We start from the raw sequence: 17,817 nt of genomic DNA on the forward strand, positions 1-17,817 counted from the left end.
TTGGTGGAAAAAAAGGCGGAACAGGGGATATCTGTTGATCCGACCCAGGGAATAGGACAAATCCCAGAGATGAAAACCCAGTGAGTAATAGCTACCAGCTACCTACAAGTACCTCAATGGAAGGACCTAAAAGAGAAAAGACAGGGATCAATGTGTTGCTTTCAAGTGTACCTGTGTCAGAAAAAAATACAGGACTGTTGTGATGGTCTGGTTAGAATTGGGCTCCCCCTCCTCCTCCTCCTCCTCCCCCCCCCCTCCCCCCCCCCCCCCAAAAGAAAAAAGAAAAAGACAGGGGACCTTTCTCAATTGGGTTCTCTCCTGTCTTTCAACTATCCCTTATAAGGGCTCTGTCCCTTATAATGTTTTATCCCTTATAATCTGTGATCCCCAAGGGTCACAAATGGTGAACGAAACAGTATTTATTACAATTTTATTCTTCAGGGGCATTGTCTGCTTCTTTCCTGTTAAAATTAATTTGAATTTCAAGTTTCTTAAAATTGCACAAGTTTGCACACGTGACCGCCAGACATGCCCTTCACCATCTTGAACCCTTAACCCCCTGACTTCTGACCCCGAACTCTTGCATGCCGAAATCCTCTTTTTCTTCAGGAAAAAAGAGGGAAATGTATGATCACCCTGTCTACTCCTTGGCTACACAAGTGATGGATTTAACCATCCGTGAGTAATTTCCTCATCCTTTTCATCCCTTACCCTCTTTCTTCAGTCTTGTCCACGCCATCTGTCATAGGATTGTCAATCCCTTTTACTTTCATTTATATTTTTTGAAAGGGAAAGGAGCAATTAATTAAATCTGATGAATCTGTGTCTCCCAGACAAATTGTTATTGTTTATAGGTTTACAAGCATCATATCTTTAGCTTTACAGCCAGAAACACTAGTGTTAATTATAAACTAGCTTGCAAACCTGATTTATTAACCAGATTAACATTTTAATGAAGAAGTGTGAAAAGGTGACCTGACCGGCTCATGATTCTTTGATACATAAATTGTCAGAACAACAGGAGATAACACTTACTATGTTTTTCACCATCATCCGTTGTGTATTAAGTCACCCAGAAGGTTTTGTCCCTTTTATTCACTGCAATTTCATGGAGTGGACAGGAAAATGTGTCAGATGTTATGGCCACATCTGTTTGTGACATAACATGATCAAACATCTGTTCAGCTTCTTCTTGTCCTTTTTTTTTTGGTTTGAAGCTCATGCTCATGACTTGAATGCATTTTTGCTTTTCACTTATCTCTCTCAGTTGTCTGCTTGTGTGTCTGTGCTGTAGTGTGCTAGCTGGTTTCACTGGGGATTCCAGAGCACTTCAGCAGGTGACTCAGCTGCCAGGAGAACTGAAATAGAGCAACGGAGAAATGAGTCATATGTGTTAGATCCGGTATCATAAGTTTGTTCACGACTAGCTGTTGTCACTGTTCTGTCGGGGCGAACAACTCTGTGGTCTCTTTGTTGACTGTGTCATGTTGCTTCTTCACTGTGATTTTTTTTTCTGCCAGGTAAAAGTCTGTGTCTTTGTCGCTGGATGTTTTAGTTATTTTATTAAAAGATATGTCTGCCTACTAACGCCCCAAAACTTCTCCTGACGCACAGTCAGGTCAGAAATTTCAAGGAGTGACGTCCGTCCCTGACTTTGGGACTTAAACCTCGCTATGCGAAATAATTCCTAATAATTACTCTTTGTTTCTCTCTTTTCTTTTCTTTTCTTTTCTCTTCATTTTCTTTCTTTTTCTTCCTCTCTCTCTCTCAAGTTGAGAAAACTCTAAAGGATCAAAGGGATCCAGGTGAAGCCATATTTGACATCAACCTCTGTCCCCTCCAACAAATAACCCAGTACACTCAGACACAAACATGCTCTCCCTCACAAACTCATCTACAGTTTAATGAGGCCTAACATAACCACACTAAATTAAAACCCTTCACCCCTTGACACAAGAATTCCCCCCCTGTGCAATTTTGGCATGGTCTGTCCTCCCTCCCCTTCAGTAATACATGCTAAAGATTGTTTGTGAAGATAGTATACTTCCAAAAACCTTGCCTAGCAAATATGGCCAGCTATGACCATGAATTATTTGTGACTGGCCAGCTGTGCAATACTATCTATCACAAATATCTCAGTGGCTGCATTTTCAGTGTGTTAAACTGTAAAATGATAAGAACACCATGTTTCGTAAATTGCCCACAATGTGTCCCTTGGCCATTAGATTACTAGTATGGTACTCCGGGCGGTAGGGAATTCATAGTTAGATGTCTTTGTTCCATTTTGTTTCTAATTTGCAGAAGCCCATACATCTCAACAGAGGGAAATGTAGCATTGAGAAAAGTTTAACACACTGAAAATAGATGAAGTATGAAAAATGGATGATTGTAGTCATCCATTATGGCCTGTCATTACTTCATCATGTTGTGTTGATGACATCTTGACTTGACTAAGAGCCAATCAATAGTGTTTTTAAGAGCAAACCTTTAACAGATATCATCAGCATACCAGTGTTGCGTATCCCAAACATTCATTAACGTTCAACTCTTATTTTAAGAATTCAAGCAGTCTTCAAAAGGCCTATGATCTGACATTTCAGTTGAGCAGTGTTTGCAACTTTACATAATTAGTGCTAACCCATGTTTCAATGGAAACATCAACCTTTGCTGCTTATCATTATTATGTATTTTGTTATCTGTCTTATTCCAATTCTTGTCTTGTCGAGAAAATGTTATATTATGTGTTAAAACCAAAAGCATTATATGTCCTGCATTCATTTCATTGAATCAAGTGTCTCACAGTCTGATCTGCTGTTTGTCTTATGTGTGGCATTTCCACAGATTTTGCAACCGGTTCTTTGCCAGTTAATTAACGTGCTGTTCGAAATTATCTGGAATTGGATTCTGTTTTGTTTTTGTTTGTTTTTTTAATGGCCAATCTTTAGGAATTCTCTGTGAAAAGGTTTTGCCAATAGATTTATAAACCCACAACCATTTTAAAAATATTTCTATTTTGACTTCTAAAATCACTTCATAACTGAAACCATGCACCAAAGCACCTAATTAAAGTGCACCCTCAGATCAGCTAATTTTTGGAAACAAGAAGGTCACTATTTGATTTGACCAATCTCCAAACATTACAGTGATTATGCACCACTGTTTTCAGGATAACTTCCTGATGTAAGATTAAGGTTAAAATAAGTGTCATCAACCACATTACTGTTTCTGCATGCAAAATGGGGTTGTTTAATATTAGCTGCTTAGGTCCCTTCCCAACAAATGTAACTGCTTTTGACCTCTGTTCTTACATACTTTTCTGATCCAGAGAATGTAGCCAACCTAGCTACACCTGCCAAAAAACTGGAGCATGTCATCCGTCTGGCAGAGTTAGTCATAGAGGTTCTCCAGCAGAATCAGGATCATCATGCTGAGGTGAGCAAGGCTTCCATTTCTCTCTTTATTGTCCCTCTTTCTCTCTTTCCATCCAGTGTCTCAGGCCTTATGCTGTGTAGAGTGTCTTGCTTTAAAAGATGTAGATTTCCTCTTAATAGCAACTGCACCGTCTGTAACAGGACGGTGTGTTAAATTGTAGTTGATGGAGATGCTTTCTTGTAATCCAGTCTCTTTCATCCTCTGTTTCTGGATCTTTCTTCTAAAACAAGCTCAAAATACAGAACGATTGTTTGTCTTCACAAATACAGGATTAAAGGATTTTTTTACCTGGACAACCACAAATCATAGACATGTAAAGTGGAAAAAAGAGCAAATGGGGTTGACAGGAATTCTAAAATTAGTGCATTATAATAATTAGCCAGTCTGCATGATTCAGTAGTTTACATCCACCAACTGGTCAGAAATATCCATGGTTGGCATGACTACAGTACATGCAGTTTATATTTAGATAACCCGTGGTCTTCCTGGGCTCTACAGATTTACTCTATTTTTTTGAATATGCTTAACAGGCTGCGGTCACAAGTACAGGAGACCAGTCGGTACAGTATCCATGTTTCCTTCCTTCTCAAGTCCTCATCACATAGTGTATCTTTCCCCTCAAGCATGTCAAGTCACGCTAGGGGCTTTACTGTCATTCTTGGGGTGGGTGGATGGGGCAGTTACATAAAGAAGGTTGAGCATGGAAGGGAACTGATGAGATGACATCAAGTATCTAATATGTCTATAGAGGTTCGAACCCCCTACACGGCTTTACTATGAATCTTGATTGTATAAAGCATGGAAGCTTAAGAAGCTTACATTTAAGGAATGTCTATACCAGAATAACAAGGTGTGAACAGAGGTCCTCCAAGGAAGAATCCAAAATCTTTCTAATGCCCAAAGTTCATCTCAGTATCTCATGTTCTAAGCAGTTTGCACATACATCACTGAATATTTCCCATGTCTTTCTCACCGCTCAATCCGTCCTATGGGCTTGGGCAGGGAAAAGAGGTACGTGAGCAAACTGAATGCAATAAATGAGCTCCTTTGTTCCCTAATAATGGTTTGTGCATGAGATATGTGGGGCTTCTATCCCTGTAATTCCCTATTCTTCCCAGTATGGGGAATTGTAGCGTCCCAGTTTGCTAGCACAGTTTGTCTCTGTCCAGTCTCTCTTGAAGAAACTGACTGTAAGACTTGCATCCCATGTTGCAGGGGTTGGTCAAGAGAAAAGTTTTTCTTTTTATAGAGAGAATGTATATATAGTTGCACCACCCCATCCCCTAGTTTTGTCATCCGAGCCTTGTCCCAGTTTGCCTTGTCAGTTTCCCCCTCTCTGCTAGTGTTTCTCTGGCCCCCTTCCAAAGTTGGTCTACTTTCTTCCTATACACTATAATCCAAAATCACAGCCTTGCTACTTCCATTGGACCTTTCTAGTCAATTGCAAATAAATAAACTAAAATATGATGTTGTGTTAAAGGGCAACATTGTTCCATATTGCAAGAAAGGTCTTGGGGAAGGATCTTGGAGTTGATTGGATTTGACATCTCAACCCTCTTTCTATCTCTACTCTTTTCCTATTTGTGTGTCTGGTTGAGCTCGGCCATATGCGATGCCCTGCTGCCCTGGCGAATGCTTTGTTTTCTGTTCAACATTTGAGATGTTGTGGTCAATGTAGTGTATTCAAAGCTTAATGGTGGGTAGGCCAGGTAAGTGAAATGGTAAGTTTAGACCCAGTTTGTAACCCAGTTCCAACTGTTCCTTGGGGGGAAATGTGGAAGCTTTGGAGTGGGTTGGCAGGATTTAATGACTAAACAGCATGCTGCCAAGGGGAAGGGAAGGATTAACCTTCTCAAAGGCTGATCAGTTCCCTGAATGACTTTGCCACTGGTCAGGTGTTTTTTTTTTGTTTTTCTTTTAGCAAGGAGAAAAATATAACTGATGCCAAGACTGCACGCAAGTTGATCCAACTGAGAGAGCATACGAGAGCTTTTTTTCCTCAGCCCTCCACCACATTTCCAAAGCAGATCAGTGTTCTTGGTGATCAGACCAAAAAGAACTATTTGTTCATACCAAGAAAAACCTACTCTGCTCTCAAACCCTTTTAAGAAGCTTGCTGCATGCTTGCAGTCTTAGGCATGGGAAGTATTGCAAGGTTGCATGATGACGAAACACATCCCCATCCTAATGGCAGGGATGCAGTGATGTGAATGGTTGAACGACTACATCTTCCATCTGGAGAGCGAAAGCATGCAGCGATTTCTACTTCACCTGCATGAGAAATGCACCTCTTATGGCATCTTGACTCCACTGATTAGAGATTTACTGTAAATAAGAAAAGGTTCTCATGAAAAGCAGTAGTAGTAGTTCTGTTCATACATTAGCACATTTGCAACACAAGACTAAAGCTTTTTGTTCTATATTTGGTCATTGTAATATGTGCAGACACAGGCTGTTAAAAGTTACAAATAAAACAATAATAGCTACCTTTACAATTAGTCTTGAAGGGCCACATGTAATATTTATGATTGGCAGCATAGCTAACATAATGTGAATCGTCTTTCATTGAATCATTAGGTCAGTGTCTCTTTAAGCCAGTGTATGTTCACTTCATAAAAGTATATGAAACATTTTGTTTTCTGTGTTGCAAATTCACTGAAAATTGACTGTAGATTTTGAGGTGCCTTAGCCTAAATCTTTACTAATCTTTATAAATCCATGTCTACTGGTGTAAACTGGTTAAAAGAGTGCCATACATTTACAAGAAGATGAGATTCATTTTGTCTTCATCCAAAATCATTATGAATAACATTATAATATTGATTTACAATTGTACAGCACAAGCACAATAGGTTAAGCGTCCTATAGGGGTTAATTTTATGCAGATGGTTTTTGGTGACATCATTTTGGTGACAAGTAGCACCAACACTGGCTTGGAATGTGACCACAAATCTGTTAGCAATTCCTAGTGTTCAGCCATTCTGTCAAAAAATGGGCTGGACTCCGTAACTCTTTCATTTTGTGCATCGTACACACCACATGGCAAAAACCAGTTTACTCCCCTTCCCTTTGGTTAGATCATCCCATCTCTGCTCTAACTCTAACTGTCTCTCCCTCTGTCCTTTTCTCCCTCTTCTCATGGTCCTTTGCTGGTAAACAAGGCCTTTGCATGGTGGTCAGATCTGATGGTGGAGCATGCTGAGCACTTCCTGTCCCTCTACGGCGTGGACATGGACGCCGCTCTAGAAATCCAGTCTCCTGAAAGCTGGGACAGTTTCCCTCTCTTCCAGCTCCTGAATGACTTCCTACGTACCGACTGTAAGCATCCAAGGTCCCAAAGGCAATTAAGTGACCAAAGACAGTGACCAAATGTATATGGGTAAATAAACCTTAAACTTACTCACTGATGTCTGTCCCTCTCTTTGCAGACCATCTGTGTAATGGGAAATTTCACAAGCACCTGCAAGACCTTTATGCCCCCCTAGTGGTGCGATATGTCGATCTAATGGAGTCCTCCATCTCTCAGTCCATTCACAGGGGCTTTGAGCGCGAGTCATGGGAGCCTGTGAAGTAAGATACTACTTCCTGCCCACTCTGCAGTGCTGGGTGTGATTGTGAGCCAGGGTCTTTCTTGACACAAACTTCATTTAGAGATGCTTATGTCCCAGCGAGCAATGTGTGCAAATATAAGGTGACAGGTATCATCCAGTGTATCATCCAGGTATCATCCAGCATTAGGCAACTTCAGTCTGCTGAAGTTTTCCATGTTTGGCCGCCCGGGTGTTCCTGACTCTTTAGCAGATGGCTTTAGGATATGTTTAAAGGATTTTAATACAACAATACAGTACTGATAATCAGAGAATCTAAGCTACTCCAGGCAATTTGACCTCTTTCATTGATCTCATAAGCAGTGAGTTGCTATAGAGCAAGGTTCATTTTGGACTTTAGCTTGCTGTCAGGCTAGACTCCAGTCAGTGCCTTTCATGTTTTCATCTTTTTGTTTTCGTAAACTAACCCTCATAAGCGTGCTTGAATGAAATTAGATGTCTTTTATGTGCTAATCAGTTCTTCTGTCCTCCCTGCCTCTCTGATTTTGCTTTGCATATTGATTTACTAGCTATAGATAATGCTATTGAGATGAGGGGTTGGCAAGCATTCATTTTAACCATATCCCATCAATATTTTTGAGCTAAATATACAGATGCTCTTCTGAACTGTAATGTGATGAATGGCTATAGAATAAGCTTATGTAAAAGGGGTTATACCCTTTTAAACAAGCCATAGAACGCAGCTTACTTATTTCTTTGTCTTCTACTTGTGTGTTTTAATTGTCACCGCTGGCTGTTTTACCTGTCGATTTGCTGTTTGTGCCTGCTACTGAAAGATGCTGCTTCTGTTTCTTTATTTATCTGTATGTATGTGTGTATGTATGTGTGTGTGTGTGCTTTTGTCTATATTATCAGCCATGTTTTGTTTTACTGTAGGTCTTCTGTTTCAATGTTTTAGAGACCTTCCCTACATTTAACTGATTCTTTACGTCTGCTACTTTCAGATGTCTAAAAATGGCTTTTTCCTTTATATAGTTTTTCTTACTTCTTGTTACTTTCTTACTGTATGTCTTACATTGCTTTTTTGCAGCATTCCACATTGCCACTGTTATGGATTTTTTGTTTCTTTTTGTCTGTTTCTGCAGGAGTTTAACAAGTAATCTGCCCAATGTGAATCTACCAAATGTGAACCTCCAAATTCCCAAAGTACCAAATCTTCCCGTGCCAGTAGCAGGACTATCTGTTAACCTTCCACAAATGCCTAGCTTTTCCACTCCATCCTGGATGGCTGCTATTTATGACTCTGAGTGTGTATTCAATGAGTTTACATCAGATCTGATGCATTTAAAATGTGGCCCCTTGGCATGAAGGTGTTCTCTTAAGGCGGGTTGTTAACTTTGGATAAAAAGTAGAAATGGGAAAGGAAGCAAATTAATGAAATCAAATATTGTACTGGCTTGACAAACATGGTTCAATCCATTTTATTTGGTTTGATTATTTTTAAGTGCTTCAGCCCTAGGGTAGGACCTTAGCATTCTGAACAAATGGCTCTATATCACGACTAGTTCAAGGGAGTGCAGGTAAAATGTGACAAATAAGCCTTGCTCTTTGTTACTCATTCAGTGTCCAGAGTGAGTTGCAGATACACTATATGGACAAAAATATTGGCACACCTGCTCATTCATTGTTTCTTTCAAAATCAAGGTTATCCTGCAAGCTTTCTAATAGATTTTTTAAGCATTGCTGTGATGATTTGATTACATTCAGCAACAAGACCATGGACAATTCCCAGCTCATCCCAGAAGAATTGGACATTCTAGAGAACACAGTTCTACTGCTCCACAGCTCAATGCTGTGGGCTTTATTCCCCTCTTAGCCCACGGCAGTAGGTTCATGTTTATCAGCTCCAGAGGTTCCAAATCTATTGCCAATACTTCTCTGCAGGGACCATACAAGCTGTGTGTGTGCATTTGCACATCTGTGTCAACAATGGGGGCAACTTAAAGTAGCTAAATTTATTAATTAACAGGGGTGTCCACAAATATTTGGACATATAGTGTAATTAATGGTGCCTGTCAGTCAGCCATCATTGTTTTGGGCATGATCATACTTTGAACTTCCGGTGAATTTACCAAACATAGCACACTTTGGATTAGTTCATTCGTAACTGAATCTGCTTGAGTTAACATACAGTGGCATTGTTGAAAAAAAGAGAAACATTAATTTAGGCTGACTTAACTCTTAAGCTTAGAGAGTTGAAGGTTTGCAAAGCTCTAAGGTTTGGGGTAAAGGCATTTAAATTATGATGAACACACCATGCCTTTTTTCATGCCTTACATAACCTTATGGTAAAACACTGGCATATTGCTGTGAGTGGGGTGGCAGAACAGGGGTTGTAACAGTTAAAATCCTGGCACAATTTTGAATCCACATTGGCCTAAAATTGTGCTTATGCTACCATATCCTGTGTGATGCACTCTTAGCACAGACACAAGGCCAAAATAGCATCTACCTGACTTTAAGCAAAAGCTCTAAAGTCCTGTCCCATTTCTTACATCCCAGTTCTGTGGATGTAGACTATTTTTGCCACCCCACTTCAGCATAAATAGGCTACTTTACATAACTAACAACTAAATGCAGTGGACAGACATGTTTGTCAAGCCAGCATAATTCACTATAGCACGTTGTAGCATGATCAGACACAATTGCAATGTGTTGCAGTCTTAACAATAAGGAAATAAGTATAATAAAAGGCAGACAAACAATCTTAATGTGAAGAGAAGTTCAGCAATTACGGCCTTTCTTGTCATTTTCATGCCAAGCAGATTGCAAGGGGTTTGGGTCAAGCCCGTGTCGTTTGTTTATTTGAAATGAGAACTGAAAAGCTTTTCATTTTCCTCAATGTGCATGCCATTGAGGTGGGACTGAGGTGGTGAGATCTGGATTGCAACCCAAACCTACGAACAGTCAGCCCTAAGTCTCCCTGCTTTCAACTAAGGAATATTTCCCCTAATAAGCATAAGGTTAGGACTGCAGATTAAATCATTTGTGTTCTTCCAGAACCTTCTTGAGTTATTGACGCCCTGCTGGCCATAAGGCTGTTTTTAGGTCTTTTTCAGAATGTTTGCTCACATAACATTTAATACAACCCAAAAATCTGTACATTTGAATCATGTGGAGACATTAGGGTGTAGGTGGTCCTTGACTATTAGTAACTTGTAACCTTTGACATCTGTGGTAAGAAATCCATTTTTAGAAGGACCCATCCAGACTTTGAGGTGGAGGGGTTTGTTAGAGGGTCATTGGGTTTGTTTGAAAGGTGTCAGTGGGTGTGGGTTGGTGGAACTCCCTGCCTGGTCATAGACTCCCTGCTTGATATTTTTGTATTTGAAGAAGATGCTCTGAAGCAGTCTTCATGTCAGCCTGCAGCTGGCATCCAAGGCAGTAGAAATTAGCTGTCATGGAGTTTAAACATGAGAGTGGCTTTCAGATTTCCATACCTGTATGCCACAAACATTCACCCCATTATGTGGTGTCTGTCATAAAATCAACAAAGTCTTAGTAAATGTATGACTTTATATCTCTTGTGTATTGTTGCTAAGCCCTGTGGACCAAGATATTGCATTGACTGTTCATATTCTGTCCCATGGGTCTATCCCACCAAGAAATCAGCAGCCCCGTTCTCTCAGAAACCACAAACACTCTTATGTTTGAACTCTATGGTAGCCTACCACCCCCTCCCTGACCCTTACAACACTCCTCCTCCTCCTCCCGTCCCATCTATCTTCACTCAGGATGGCAGCGTCTTCAGAGTTGACTGCATGGTGTGTGTTGACCTCTGGAACTCCGTCAGCCTCGTCGGGCATGGGTGGTGAGAGAGAGCCTGATCTTTGTGTCTCTGTCCCTCTTCTGGCCTTTGTGCTCTTCCTATTCAGTCAATGTAGCCTTCTGAAGTATTAGCATTGCTAACGAGTAATGTCTGCAGCACTAATGAGACAATAGTTGGCTTCTATAGCACTGACCTGGCTCACTCTTAAAGCACTTTCTTGGCCAGCATGCGTAGATACTGATGTGTACGAAAGGTGAAAATCCATTAGAAAAGGGCTTAGTGACCCACCCTCTTTACATGCCTTCTCTCACCATGACATTCCCAAGCCCCTCACTCCCTTTCCTTTAGAGAAATATGACCAACCACAGTGTGCATGATACCAGGCCCTCTCAAGGGTGAATAACCACGCAGCCGTGCGAGGTTATTGATGTGTTTTGGAAACACACCTGTCTATTTTACCATACACTGACTGACCATGTGAAAGATTTCCCTGTGAATTAAACACACCCATAAGATTCACCAGGTGTCTGGGCCACTTGTCAGTGTATGGTTAAAATAATCTGGGGAAAAAAAAGAACTAATGAGTAGAGTCCTAGATATAGCTCTACCTTTCTGTTGCTGCTTTCACTGAGCAGCCTGTTGTTGAACACTGATCTCTGACATGCTACTGTGCCTGGCAGTAATGGCTCGGGAACATCAGAAGATCTTTTCTGGAAGTTGGATGCCCTTCAGACGTTCATCAGAGACCTGCACTGGCCGGAGGAAGAGTTTGCCAAGCACCTTGACAACCGCATGAAGCTCATGTCTAGCGACATGATCGAGTCCTGTGTTAAACGGTATGTGTGTTTGGTGAGAGAGTTAAATGGGCAAATCTCACTCAAGTGCTAACTCAGCTAGTGCATATGAAGGTTTGAACACTTCCTACATAAAATCTTCATATATCCCACCATCCACTGTGTTTAACCTAATATAAAACCCAATCTCAATGATGATCAGGATCACTCAGACTCTTCATTTTTGACATTTTTGACATCTACTAACGACTTTTTGGTTGACTTTTTGCTTCAGCACAAGGGCAGCATTTGAGTCCAAGCTGACCAAGAGTAGCCGTTCAACAGACTTCCGCATCCCACTGTCCTTATGCACCATGTTTAACGTGATGGTGGACGCCAAGGACCAGTCAGCTAAACTGTGTGCCATGGAGATGGGCCAGGAGGTAATCAGAAGATCTGTGTAGTCTGTATTTTTTGAGGAAATTCAAAAAGACAAATAATTAAGATATGCAAATCTATAAAGGCTTATTTATTCTCCCTTTATGTCCGAAAAGGAACATGTCTTGCCCACATACTTCCATGTGTCCTTTATGTTGGCATGAATATTAAGCAATGCATGCACTAGAGGGCAGTTCAGCATCAAGAATTTCTGGGAACAACAACCATGGCGAGAAAAAGGCGGCTGTGTAAGCGGCATAAAAACACTAAGAAAGAGTAAAAAGGTGTAAGAAGAGTTTCTTCTTTGCTGTGTCCATATGTCAGTGGCCCTGTCTCATTTGAACTACTAGCTACTCTGCCACCCCCAATTTCCAATTGTACTGTTCAGTCCATATTTGTATTAGTATTTAATGTTGAGCATAAATGAGCCTTTAAATGTTTCCTTTCTGAGAATACCCAATACCCAGAGTTGGCAGTCATTCATCTGTTCATCATTCATCATTACAGGCCACAAAGATAGGAACCAGTTACACTTAGGCCGTACTGCTCATTATTCTGACACACTATCACCATCTCAATGCTGGCTTACTTGTGTCAGCACTTAATCTAAATGTTCAAGCCACAAAACGACATATAAGTGCTTTAAGATCAGCATAACCTTTCTAGTGTAACACCATATCACAGTTTTTCCTGGTACTTAGTATTAGACATTTTTCTGGGTTTTTTACTTTTAAGTTCTGCTCGTTGGTCCTTTCATGATTAGCTAAAAAAATGGATTCTAAAAAGAGATCAGTTTGTTTGAAATATGTTTAGCATAAACCCTGTTATCCTTTTACTAATGAACTAGTAGAAATGCTCTAAGATGGAAATTAGAATAAAATGTTTTTTGAAAGTTAATAAGTTTTTTTTATTCTGTATCACATCAATGATATTTGCAGTGTAGGGATTTATTGTTACATGTGTATTTTTTGTTTGTTTGTTTAGAAACAGTATCACTCTAAAATTGATGACCTGATTGAAGAGAGTGTGAAGGACATGATTGCCCTTTTGGTGGCTAAGGTACATTTTTAGTAACCATGTTTTGAGTTGGGTTGGTGTCTGGCCATTGACCTGTTTTTAATTCTGTGGTATATTTTTTATCACCTGCACAGTTTGTGGTGATCCTGGAAAGTGTTCTAGCCAAGATCTCCAGATATGATGAGGGAACTCTTTTCTCATCCTTCCTCTCATTCACGGTGAGATTGAATGGCATTTTCAGATATTCTTATTCTTTTTAGTAAACTCGTCCCCTTAAACCCTTTTAAAACTTATGTTTGCAGGTGAAAGCGGCATCAAAGTATGTGGATGTCCCTGTAAGTATTAAACGGATCAGTTCTGTTGACTTCGATAGCTGGTAGCTTTTTGTTGTTGTTAGTGTTTGAATAGAATATACAGTAGATTAGCTAACTCTTTCTGTGATCTCTATCTCTCTCTCTCCCTCCTACAGAAACCGGGAATGGACGTTGCTGATGGCTATGTGACCTTTGTTCGTCACTCTCAGGACATACTGCGAGATAAGGTCAATGAGGAGGTGTATATAGAGAGGTTATTTGATGTAAGTAAGATGCCGTCTCCTCCACGCCTAACAGGGGAGGTTCCATCCAAAATGTGGCGAAACAATGGGGCATATGAGGGATAAGTCACATTTTGAGTGCTGTGCTCTGAATCCTTCCATCCTGACAGATAAGGCCAGTCTTATCCCAAGGCTCTCGCTCTCTCACTCCTCAGTGTCTCATTGATGTGAATTCACGTTCAGCCCTCTGTGCTCTGGTGTTGCTTTAGCCACAATGAGTTGCACCTTTGTGCTCTGATGTTGCGTTAGCTACTGTTTGTCGGACCTTTGTGCTCAGAGCTCACGAGGCAAAGCGTCACTACCACCACCAAGTGGATTATTTAAGACAGTGCTCTCAAAGACAGTGAATGAAGTGCTCGTGGATAATTGTTTACTGACATATTTTTTCAGTATTATTAAATATTAGCATAGAAATCAGGATTCGCCTGCAGTCTAAATACAGTATATACCAAATTAGGTATTACAGACCAACAGTATAAATGCCATAAATGATGACACACACTGGAGAGCACTGTTACATTTAGAAATAATCCTTTGTGAATCATTCTGTGACTTTTGGTGTTGCACAAATGTGTACATGTGTGTGTGTGTGTAGAGGGAGGTGATTTATTCTGTGTAGATTTGTGCTGTTTTTATGTGTGTGTATGTGTAAGACAGAAAGAGTGGGTGTGTGGCCATTGTGAGATTGTGGTTGCAGCACAGTGTGGTAAGGTATATGCAGTGTGTGTCCGTGCTGGAGAGCGGTGTGTGTGAAATTTGTCAGAGAAATGCAGTGTGCAAAGCCTGCTGCTTTTCCTTTTTGTGTTTTGAACGAGTGATAAGCATTTTGATGCATGACTGTTGGATCTGTTTGTGTTTCCTGCTCCTTTTAAAGAACACTTGCAATCCATTGCATCATTTAACTGTTCTGTTACATTCAGATGAGAGGTTGTATGTCCTAGGTACGTTCTCTAACCTAGAGCATTTTCAATTCAGCTACTTTGTTGTGGTGGAGCAGCATCCAGCACCTTTGGCATGAACTGGTGTTTTACCTTACTAATGCTATTATAGCTAAATGCAATCAAATTCTTATTTTAATGTTCCATCATCTAGTGTAAAGCCTTACCAGAAAGGTAGAGGCTGTTACTGCAGCGAAAGTCTTCAAATTCCTAATTAATAATCTTACCCTCATAGCCATGACATTAACACCACTGATGTTAAGAGGAAAAATGTATTGTCTTCATCCACAGGCAGCAGGTGAACAGGCAGTTTTTGAAGGTGATGTCTTAAAAGCAGGACAAATGGCAAGCTTAAGGATCTGAGCCACTTTGACCAAGAGCAAAGAGCATATACCAGTAAAATAACCGTCTGTGAATGGTCAACAGGGTCATGGGCACTAAAGGCTCATTGATCCATGGAGGCTCCACCTTACAACTTGCAGGATTTAAAGGACCTGCAGCCAACATCTTGGTGCCAGAAATCACACGCCTCGAATGCTCAGCTCTGTTGTAGTAGTACATGGGGTACCATCTCTCAGTATTAGGCAGGTGGTGTTGATGTCATGGCTAAACGGTGTATAGTGTATGTCCAAATGAGTGAATAGCCACACATTGGCAATCCTTTCATTGATAGGATAAATTAAAGGACATACAGCCTTCCATTTCAATGAACATCACATTAATCCTTTAATACATACAAGCGGTTTCTCAATCTGTGCACTTGCATACTTGAAAGACAGGGTGTGTCTCATTTTGTGCTGTTTTAACTTTCATCTGAAGGATAATGACAGCTACAACATGGGACTATATAGCAAGATAAAAAATGCATTCATATGGGTTATGGTTGCAGTAATAAGGTAAACAAAAATGTTCATTGCTATTTTGAAATTTGTGATTATATAAGGTGGCAAGTCAAAACAGAGGCTGTATCAGTCTTCAAGGCAAAAAACAGCCTGTTTAATTCTAAAGGATAAAAATGAACTATGGCATGGCACATAAGAACTCACAAGTGCCATAAGTTGTAAAAACAACAAAAAGTGAAATGTCAAATGCGAGCAACTGTTCATTCTTGCCTTAGGGACATTTTGTACACTATTTCCCAGTACATAAAAAATCCATCAGTTCAGCTAAACCAAACCCAATAAAAAGACTGATAGATATGCAGAACTAAAGGATGCAAGCACACACGGTTGAGAAATGGCTATCGTCTCACAGACAGGTCTAGTCATATTCATATTCAACTTTTCAGGTTGTCTCTGTCTCTGCTCTTCATATTTTAACATCACCCTCTGTTGATCACCATCTACTCTACTCTATTCTACTCTATTCTGCCCTAATACCACCACACTCTCCTCTTATAACAAAGTGGAACTTATCTCTAGATGTCCTACTGTTTGATCACATTCTGTTGAGTGGCATGATTTCTAATCAAATAATCTTCCTGTGTACATCTACTAGCATGACCCACCTCCTAAAGTTCCCACGTCATACACACACATATACACACAGCTCTCTGCCCCACCCACTCACCTGCTCCTTCTGCATGCACTGCACGCTCCGACCAATCAACTGTTTGAAGTGGACATGCAAGCAAACAAATCAGCCAATCACCAACCAAATCACCAAAAAGGCAAACGACTCAGCCAATTACTTTTAAAACAAGCAAATCACAACGTTGGTTTGTCAGAGGCTAGTCGAAGCACTCAGCAATCACTCCAATCATTCATTGATTGAAACTGCAGCTGATTTCTGATGTTGTTGGAATCAGCAGAAATACAAGTCTGCAATTTTTTAAAACTAGAAATTGGAAGATTTCGCTCAGTTTTACAGGCTGTAATGAGTAATGGCTGATGCCAATCAAACACCAGTAAAATAACGGAAAGTCGTATTTGAGAAGGTGCATTTATAATTTTGTATATATGGAATACATCACCTCAGATTTAACCTAGTAAATCATCCGTCACACTTTGACATGAATCTGGCATTTGTTCTGTACATCGTGCCAACATTCATGATTAATGGACAGATAGAAATGCTCTAGTCAAGAAGTTTCTTTTGGAGATTTTTGCGCAATGGTGATAAAATATAAAAACACAAGTTTCCAAAAGTCTGAAATGCAGCAAAAGTCTGGAAAACGACCTACAGATGTGTTGGCAGATGTGATTTCAGCCAGAAAACACAGGATGCTAGATGATTTCCAAGCCTTCATAGCTTGAATAGATAATCCTAACCCACTTCAAAATGCTCCAATATGCTGAGTCACTCCACAGAATCCTGTTACTATTTATTTCTCTATAACAGATTACATCACCCATTACACAACACATGTGCTGTTCTCTTTGAACTATAAGTAGAAAGTATGGCATTTTGAGATTTAAGACTTCCCAATGCACTTTGTCTTCAGATTTGTATATAGATATGTGTATTTTGGATACAATATCGAACACAAATGGTTTAAGATAACAGTACAAAACCTCCTTGCCTGCAGATTCCTCTCACTCTCACGTTTATACATTGATTTATGGTTATGATCATTCTAAAGTTTGCTGCTTTGACTTGAAAATGTTTTGTTGGATTTGGGGATGTTTGTCAAATCTTTGCGTTTAAAGGTTAATAGCATGGGTAAATGCTTTCATTTCAAGGTTTGATCACATTCAGCATAGTTCTGTTAACGTTAATGACAAATGGCCAAAAAAAAAAGATCAGACAGCATTTGGAAAACATCTGATTCATCAGATTTCATCTATTATTACAATTTATCCATTTTGTTGTTGGATTTAGGCCTACCTTTGCGATAATCTTAAGAGCATGCTCCTTTTAACTCTCAGACTATGCTGTATATACATGTAAAGAAAACTACAACTCAGGTGTTTATTTTGTTGATAATTATGCAACTCATTAATGCATGGTTTATGTACTTTTTTGCAGATGGTCATATTGCTGGCTCTGTAAATTAATTTTAAATGGCCTGACTAACCTAGTGCTAAGTGAGGGTGTGATTGAGTCTTTGTTGGTATGCATTTTGTGTTGTTTGTGTGTGTGTGTGTGTGTGTGTGTGTGTGTGTGTGTGTGTGTGTGTGTGTGTGTGCTTGTCCCTGCATGTCTAAGAGTATATGTGAGTATGTGTATGTATGTGTGTGCACAGATTTGTATGTGCATGTGTGTACGAGAGTGGACATACGTGTGTGACTGTGAGTATGTTACTGTG

The 17,817-nt window shown here is 40.0% G+C and overlaps 1 protein-coding gene across 7 annotated transcripts in view; it reads left to right on the forward strand.

The window, feature by feature from the left end:
• cadpsb (Ca2+-dependent activator protein for secretion b) overlaps positions 1 to 17,817 on the forward strand; it is an 89,144-nt gene that overhangs the window by 68,841 nt on the left and 2,486 nt on the right. Inside the window, exons 17-29 of one of the 7 annotated variants that reach the window (XM_072684562.1) lie at positions 610 to 678; positions 1,773 to 1,805; positions 3,326 to 3,432; positions 3,963 to 3,992; positions 6,594 to 6,750; positions 6,861 to 7,002; positions 8,126 to 8,287; positions 11,490 to 11,645; positions 11,878 to 12,025; positions 13,005 to 13,079; positions 13,172 to 13,255; positions 13,340 to 13,372; positions 13,507 to 13,614. In XM_072684562.1, coding sequence (XP_072540663.1) covers positions 610 to 678; positions 1,773 to 1,805; positions 3,326 to 3,432; positions 3,963 to 3,992; positions 6,594 to 6,750; positions 6,861 to 7,002; positions 8,126 to 8,287; positions 11,490 to 11,645; positions 11,878 to 12,025; positions 13,005 to 13,079; positions 13,172 to 13,255; positions 13,340 to 13,372; positions 13,507 to 13,614 — 1,304 coding nt within the window. The remainder of the gene's footprint in view (positions 1 to 609; positions 679 to 1,772; positions 1,806 to 3,325; positions 3,433 to 3,962; positions 3,993 to 6,593; positions 6,751 to 6,860; positions 7,003 to 8,125; positions 8,288 to 11,489; positions 11,646 to 11,877; positions 12,026 to 13,004; positions 13,080 to 13,171; positions 13,256 to 13,339; positions 13,373 to 13,506; positions 13,615 to 17,817) is intronic. The other 6 variants (XM_072684558.1, XM_072684556.1, XM_072684560.1 and 3 more) reach the window with 6 other exon arrangements.

This window comes from Salminus brasiliensis, chromosome 7 (genome assembly GCF_030463535.1).
Source record: "Salminus brasiliensis chromosome 7, fSalBra1.hap2, whole genome shotgun sequence".
Taxonomy (NCBI): Eukaryota; Metazoa; Chordata; class Actinopteri; order Characiformes; family Bryconidae; genus Salminus; species Salminus brasiliensis.